The 8473-nt window shown below is 45.1% G+C and overlaps 1 protein-coding gene across 1 annotated transcript in view; it reads right to left on the bottom strand.

Annotated features, from left to right (window-relative positions):
* Window positions 1-1881: 1881 nt before the first annotated feature.
* Window positions 1882-8473, bottom strand: part of mrps23 (mitochondrial ribosomal protein S23) — an 8978-nt gene continuing 2386 nt past the window's right edge. The window contains exons 2-4 of the mRNA XM_048612421.1: window positions 6465-6542; window positions 3829-3952; window positions 1882-2562 (exon numbers count right to left, since the gene is read on the bottom strand). Of these exons, the coding sequence (XP_048468378.1) occupies window positions 2401-2562; window positions 3829-3952; window positions 6465-6542 (364 nt within the window). The 3' untranslated portion in view covers window positions 1882-2400. The remainder of the gene's footprint in view (window positions 2563-3828; window positions 3953-6464; window positions 6543-8473) is intronic.

Here is an 8473-nt window from a genome sequence, read left to right as displayed (position 1 = left end):
GAGGATTTTAAAAATGTCCTTAGACCTCTCAGACAGATGTTAGCCAGCTGTGTTGCTAACCTAGTCTGAGCTCATCTTGAAGTGGAAGTCATACAGCACAGTAACAGACCCGTCAGCCCATCCAATCCATGCCAAACATAATCCCAAACTAAACTAGGTCCACCTGCCTGCTCCTGGCCCAAACCTTTCCTATCTTTTACTTACCTAAGTGTCTTTTAACCATTGTAACTACCTGCATCTACCACTTCCTCAGGAAGTTCATTCCACACGTGAACCACCCTCTATGTAAAAAATTTGCCCCTCACGTCTTTTTTAGATCTCTCTCCTCTCACCTTTAATATGCCCGCTAGTCTTGAAATCCCCTATTCTAGGGAAAAGACGCCTACCATTAACCCTATCTACAGCCCTCATGATTTTATAAACCTCTATAAGGTCATCTCTCAACCTCCTGCACTCCAGTGAAAAAGGTCCTAGCCTTTCTTTGTAACTCAATCTTTCCATTCCCAGCAACATTCAGGTAAATCTCTTCTGAACCCTTTCTAGCTTAAAATTGCTGTTCTATCACTGGGCGACCACAACTGGACACAGTACTTCAGAAGAGGCCTCACCAATGGGTTAAACAGCATCTTGTGTGTTTTGAACACTAGCTAACACGGACCAAAACCTGTAAATGAATAATTTCCATTTATATAGCACATCTATTGTAGCAAACATCACAAACAAAACCTGATGTCAAATCACTCAGGAGTATTGAAGTGGCTGGTTAAAAGCTTGGTCAAGGAGCTAGATTGTGAGGGGAGACTGAGGGAGATTGAAAGACAGAGGTTTAGGGAGGGAGTTGCAAAATTTTGGGACTAGCTGAACGTACAGCCAAAAAGGGAGAGGGATTGAAAATCAGGAGCAGGCACAAGGTGATAGAGAGGTTCGAAAACAAGGATGAGAATTTTAAAATCAAGGTGCTGATCAGCGAGGGCTATCGAGCACAGAGGTTACAGGCAAAAGGGACTTGCTGCCAGTAGGGATGTGGGCAGCAGAGTTTGGATGCGCTCAAGGTTTCAAACAGCAGTAGATGGAACTGATGTGGAGTGTACTGGAGTAGTGTAGAGGTAACATAGGCATTGATGTAGCAGGTGGGTGAACAAAGGAAACACGCAATGTCAAAAGTGGGCAGAAACAAAAAGCCTAAAAGAATGACTGGAGGGGGAAAAAAAAGACCCTCTTTAATATTTGAAAAAGCCAAAAGAAATGACTGCAATCTATGGTCAAAGTGTTTCAGATTTCAAGATACTTGGGCAGCAACAATGTAAGACAAGTTTCTCAAACTTCAATCTGCTGTAGCTCCACCATAAAGCTTCATACTCGGTGTGGCCCCAGAGTGAAACCTGGGGCAAGGACCGGTCACAAAATGCCACTAGCTAACTACCATTTTGGAGATTGCACAAACTTAAACTCTCAGTCAATCTCACCGCTGTTGAATCCAAGTGTCTGCCCCACAGCCAGGAGCACTTCCTCAGAGCTTGCGAATCTAACTGCTGCTCGATATGCAAGCCCACTGGGGGTCACGATGCACAGTGCAGTCAAAGACAGTGTCCTCACACAACTATACTGCAACAAAGAACTCAATTAAATAGTCAATGCCTCCTTCGTAACTCTACCAGTGCAGTATTCAGACAGACAGTGACAGCACTGGAAGCGCCATTGTGTCATTTCTCACACTGTACCAACATCCAAGATTTGTTTTGATTTGTAGACTGTGCTCCAGAAACCTCCGACACTGCATGCCTCAGCTCCCAAATGAAAAAAGTGATTGTTTCGTCAAGTTGCTGGTGTACCTCAGTCACCAAACAGTGACCCAGAGAAGCAAACGGAAGAGAAAGGACATTAATTCCAAAAAAATATATTTATAACTTGTTGTACAAACATGCAGTTGTATTTCTGACAGTGGGTTTGGGGGAGTGAAAGAGGACGTTACGACTGCGACTTTAGCCCATGTCAAAATGTTTCATTAACACTGAAGCTACTCTTTGAGCACATGGCTACCTAGGCTCATTTTCCTTAAATAAATTATTTGGAAAAATAAACTGTCAATAACACTCCAATCAATTTTTACATAGAACTGGGATTTCTTTTTAATCTGAATAACAGGTTATATTTAACTAGCTCACAATTTAATGAAGGAGCTGGACCCGATGCTCTTCAACAGACTGATTTGTAATAAACATCGATAGTCAGATTTTCCAATTTAAACAGACTGCAACGCTCGGGAATAATTTCTCATAGGATGCATTAACACTTCAGGGGCAATCCCTGGATTTAGTGGGCGGGGGGGGGGGGGGGGGTGCTGTTGTTCATTTCCACTTGCACAAAACAGTTTGTGATCATCTTGAGAGCAGGCGTCTGTCATTGCGACGGTGTCTCTTCTTGTGACTGGAGCTGCCTCTTCTCCTGAGCTTGCTGTTGCTGCTCCTCCTGCATCCCTTTCAACAGGTCCTGCAGCTTCATGTCCAACACCGGGTTTCGTGTCTTGGCATCCTGGGGATCGTCACTCACAAATTTTGAAATCTGAAAATCACAAATTATTTTGTGGGGGTGGTTAGAGAACAGTGGATGCTGGCTCTATTTTGATGAATTAAGTTGCTCGCAGCTGGCTCTCTCAAACAATGATCAAACCAATAGCCCAGTCACCTGTTTTCAGTGACAACTGAGGGATCAACTTTGACCAAGACAACTGGGAGATCTACGCTGCTCATCCTCCAGCCATACCACAGGATCCTTTACAAGCACCTAAGAGGCCAGGCAGGGTCTCGCTTTAGAGTTATATCCTGAAGACAGTACTAACATGTATATGAGACAACAAGGTGCAGAGCTGGATGAACACAGCAGGCCAAGCAGCATCATAGGAGCAGAAAGGCTGACGTTTCGGGCCTAGACCCTTCATCTAACATGTATATGCTGTCTCACTGGAGTATGTATATTGTGATTCACAGCAGCCGATCCTAACTGGGGAAAGACTAGGACATGCTTACAAGAACCAGTCTTTCGGGCCCTTCTGTGTAGTGGTAGTCCCTCCTACCTCTGAGCTAGAGACCCAGGTCCAAGTCCCACTGGTCCAGATGCGTACGGTAACATCTTTGAACAGGTTGACTAGAAATATCTGTAAGAACCAGACCTTGTATTGCATAGCTAAACAGCAAAAAGAATCAGTCTTGGTCAAGCTGGCCATAAACAGGACCAAGCACTGCGTAGTTGAGCTGGCCATTCAGCTTGATGGCCTGCCTCTCTTCTGGAGCTACATTCGCACCCAGGTGCCTCTACAGAAGGAGCATGTGGTATTCACTAGTGCACTAGGCCTTCCATGACTGGTGGGCATTGCTGGCTTTTCCCACAACCAATCTCCCGTTTAAATTTTACCAAGTTCATTTGGGGATTTGATTTTTGTTAATGTGCCCGTTTGAGAGGCCTCCATTTGTTCATTGGGTTCAGTTCAACTGCTCGAATAGAACGAATTTCCATGTGGCAGGGTGCCGGTCTGAGGAAGGGGAAGGTACTCTGCACTTCTACTGCGCTGAGTAACATGAATGAAGCAATGTGGAAGACAGGCCAGCTCTGCCAGATGGATGGTTCACAGATTAACTAACAGCAGCTCTAACAAAGCAACATTCCTGCAGTCCTAGATCTTTGTGGGGTTCTGGATTACACCTCAAGGCTCTGCAGTGAAGCTTGATTCCCTGACCTTCAGTAAAGTTGACTGGATAGCATCTGTCCTTTCCAAACCACCACATCTAAGCACCAACACTCAGGGTGTAAACAAATTCGGGTCATACTCACTCCTGCTCTGCCTCTCCTTCGCAACACAATTCCATCCACTAGGAGTGCCCGGCTAGTGGCCTCAAACAACTTCTCTTCATCCACTTCACCTTGTGCCTCCAGCTCCTGGTACTTTTCCACAAATCTAGCAAAAGGAGGGTCAGACAATGAGAGAGCTCCCAACTGCAGAGACAGGAATCTCACGCAAAAAAAAAAAGAAAAACAAACCACGGGACACTTATACAGCTGATCCCAGGTTCAGGCAGACTTTACCTAGACCGGAAATGGTTTCCCAAAAAGGTTTTCTGCCAAGTTTGAGACTCTACTTGTGGGAAAAGATTTGTTTGTAAATTAACAAAGCTGCCAACGCTGATAAACAAGGGTTTCACAAATGAAACAAAGCAGTCAGCTCACATGGGAGTTGGCCCAGGAGACAGATGCAGCAACAAAGACTGGTGCAGCACAGGAGACAACCATTCAGGTCATCAGGTCTTTCAAAGAGCAATCCATTAGTCTCACTCGATTGCATTTTGCTCTTAATTCGCCATCATTTATGTTGCAATACAACGTATATGTTCCTTCAAGGAGTGTAACTACACACCTTGTGATGCTGATTTGCTGCCAGGGGGTGCAGGGTTCCCAAGTGGAGGGGGTCCCTACACTGAAATCCTCCTCCTCTCCATCAAGGACCTGGGGTGGAGAATCTTGCATGCCCAGCCCACCTGTTTATTTTGCAGCGCTGTGGAGCCCTTGGACTATGTATATGTTGGCTGTGGGCATTTGTACTCCATTTTCACTTATTTGAGAAATGTTTTGCTGCACCTCAGCCTCACACTCCTGATCTCTGGGTACCCGGTGCGGAGGGGCGTGGGCAGATGGGAGGACCTCCTTGTGTGTCTGCTCCTGGGCCTGGCCAGGCTGGCTATGAACAGGTCCAGGCAGTGGGCTGTGGGATGGGGCCATCTCTGCCAACTGCCCGCCCCTCTTCCGCGGTTATGTTCGAGCCCAGGTGTCATTGGAGAGGGAGCACGCGGTGTCCATCAATGCTCTCGATGCCTTTGGAGAGAGGTGGGCACAGCAGGAGATTCGGCGCTTTATTCTGCCCTCTGACCCCACTTTGATTTAGACCCCTCCCCCTCTCCTTACAGCTGCCCTCTCAGTTTTTGCTGCTAGCTTTGCCCTAAACAGACTTTGCTTATAAATATTCAATTGGCCCCACAGGTGCTTTTCTGGTGGTGGAGAAGAAAAAGGGAAAAAAAAAAATGTAATAAAGTCTATTCACAACGGTGTCTTTTTGTTTCGTTTCACTATACAAAAAATATATAACCATGGGTGATTTGGAGGGGGAAAAAAAGGACTTCAGTACAAGCTTGTCAGGAGAAGGCTCTTGTGAAACCTGGTAGGCCTGAGTTCAAGTCTCACCTGCTCCAGAGGTGTGTAATAACAAAACAAAAAAGATGTAACTAAAATTACTCAAAATCATTACAACTTTGACATAAAATGCCATGTAACAATCCTGAACCTGCTGAGCCTACAATCCGCATCGGTGGAAATCAGACGTACGCATTAGATCTCCCAGTTAACACTATCTGATTATATCTGCAAATGAAGAGGCCCCCATTTTTGCTCATTTATCTTCGTCATACGTTTGGTATGATTACTTCAATTTATTTCAAACCATCTAACGGGCAAACTGTTGCAGCATCGAACTTGTCACTTTCTCGAGTTATTTATGTAGCTGCATTCAATTAATTTGATAACAATTTTATTTTTAAAGATTCAGGGGGACCAGAAAGAGCTACAAATAGACTAACTTGGGGGGGGGGGGGTTAGCTGGAGATGAGGGTTAGAGATTAGACTATCCACCTGTGTCATTCTCAGGCCAGAGGAAAAGGATCAGTGATTGGCGATTACACCAGAGAAGCAAGCCCTCATGGCAAAGTTCCAAACTGAGACTGTGCAGTAATGCGGCCAATATGGACACTGTAAATCCACATTCCACAGCTAATTTGTGGTGCTTCACAAATAGTAGTCACCCCTTGGTTAATCTATAGATTTCATCAACATCCTGAGGCAGTGACCATTAACCAGAAATTGAACTGAACCAGTCATATCCACACTGTAGCTACAAGTGTAGGTTAGAGGCTGGGAATTCTGCAGCAAGCAACTTCCCTCCTGACTCCCCAAAGCCTGTCCACCATCTACAAGGCACAAGTCAGGAGTGTGATGGAATACTCCCCACAACAGTCAAGAAGCTCGACGCCATCCAGGACAAAGCAGCCCACTTAACTGGCACCCAATCTGCCACATTCAGCATCCACTCCCTCCACCACTGATGCACAGAGCCAGCACTTGCCAAGTTAGCCCTTCATGAGAACGCCAACCCTTGCAAGCACTCCTCCAAGTCACTCACCATCCTGACTTGGAAATACATCACTATTCTATCATGTCGCTGGTCAAATATCTTTGAACTCTCATCCTAACAGCACAGTGCGTACTCCTACACCGCATGGATTGTGGCAAGTCACCACCACCCTCTCAAAGGTAATTAGGGATATGGGCAATAAATGCCCACATCCAATTAATGAATTACAATAATCAACTGCTGAGTTTGGGCCAACGAGGAAGGTGGGAGTACAAACAAGAATTGTCCTTACCTTTGGCAACTGGAAACAAAATTGGATCGTGTGAGGTCAAAAGGTCTTGGGCCATTCCCATACACCTCATAGAATTTCCTGCAATTAAAAATGCTGAATGAAGCAGATTTATGTATATCAAAGAGTAGGAACAGGGCATTCAGCCCCTCAAACCTAGTCCACCATTCAATAAGACCACGGATGACCTGGTTTTACCCAGAAACCCAGACTTAAACCATCTTGAAAACCAGCGAGTTTCACTTCTATAACATCACTCAATTTCACCCTGTCTTGGCTCATCTGCTCTTGGAAGCCCTCACACATGCTCTTGCTATTTCTGGTTCTGACGTCTGTAGTGTATTCCTGGCTGATCTTGCACACATTCCATCTTCCATAAACTTCGAAGTCATTCAAAAATCTGCTATTTTTGTCTTAACTCACAGCAAATCCCTGTCACCTTTTACCCTGTGGTCACTGACCCACATTGGATCCCAGTCAAGCAGCATCTTAACTTTTAATAATTAGTGGAGGATTCTAATATTTTCAAATTCCTCCCTGGCCTTTCATCTCCCCATTTCTGTCATCTTCTCCAGCCCAAAGAACTATCTCCAGGATTTCTGCGCGCTTCTAACTCTGGCCTTTTCTGACCTCCCAATTTTAATAGGCCTACCCAATGATGACCATAGTTTCAGCTTGTGTCTGGGCTAGCAACTTTGCAATTCCCTCCCTACACCTCTCTGCCAATTTCTTGAAGCCTCTCTCCCAGAGCGTGCTTTTGGTCATCTGATTGGTATTCTCATGCAGCTCGGTGTCACGTTTTGTTTTAGAATGTTTCTGTACAGTGCTTTGAAGTGTTTTATTAGTGAAAAGGTGCAATATAAATACAAGTTGTTTTTGCAATGATTGGCTCCAATCAAATTCCCGTTTTCAGAGAGACTTTGTGCATAGAGGTGTTAGCTTCAGCCATTACTGTAGTTTTGAACCCTCCCCCTCTGTTGCAATCGCCCTGCATTCCAGCCTCAAGGACAGGGAAACACTGAAGACTGCCTTTTCTGAGAAGAGCTGGGGCAGAAAGGAACACAGATCTGAACCCGTACACAGACACTGGATGATCTTAACCCGCCTGCAGGAGAACTTTTTAGTGAAAGCGTAGAATCATAGAAATCTAAAGCACAGAGGGAGGTGGTTCAGCCCACTGCGTCCATGCTGACCAACAAGTAGCCATCCAGTCTAATCCCACTTTCCACCTCTAAGTCTATAACCTTTTATGTTGCAGCACTTTGCATATATAGCCAAGAATTTCTTAAATGTGGTAAGAGTTTTCGCCTCGAGCACACTTTCAGACAGTAGGTCTGAAAGTAGGGCCTCCACTTCTCTTTGGGTCAAGACGCTTCCCCACAAACCACTTCCCTCTTGTTATAAATCTAAGCTCCCTGTAATGGACTCCGCAACCCAGGTGAACAGACACTATTTAGACACCTCAGAGATAGCAAGAACTACAGATGCTGGAGTCAGAGACAACACTGTGGAGCTGGATGGAACACAGCAGACCAGTAGCATCAGAGGAGCAGGAAAGTTGACGTTTCAGGTCAGCATCCTTCTTCTGAACCTTCTGAAGATGACGTTTCGGGTCAGGAACCTTCTTCAGAAGGTTCAGGAGAAGGGTCCTGGCCCGAAACGTCAACTTTCCTGCTCCTCTGATGCTGCCTGACCTGCTGTGCTCCTCCAGCTCCACACGGTGTTGTCTCTGTATTTAGACACCTCAATTTCTTTACACATCAGTTAGTTTTCCTTTCAGCTTCCTCTGTTCCACAGATCCTAGCCTTGCCATTTTCACTTCGAGACAAAATTCTTGAGATTAGTCAGTGATTAAAGAACACTTTGGGACTTCCATGGGAATCAGAACGATTAACACTCTTGAACATATTGGGTTGATGAGAGCATAGCAAAACTTTATTAAATCAGATCCAGCTATACAATGTGATTAGAGATTTTTTTTTGAATCAGAGATAGTAGGAACTGCAGATGCT

Source organism: Rhincodon typus, chromosome 26, assembly GCF_021869965.1.
Source record: "Rhincodon typus isolate 14 chromosome 26, sRhiTyp1.1, whole genome shotgun sequence".
NCBI lineage: Eukaryota > Metazoa > Chordata > Chondrichthyes > Orectolobiformes > Rhincodontidae > Rhincodon > Rhincodon typus.
The sequence above is the reverse complement of the archived record's forward strand: the minus strand, read 5'-3'. Positions and strand labels throughout refer to the sequence as shown.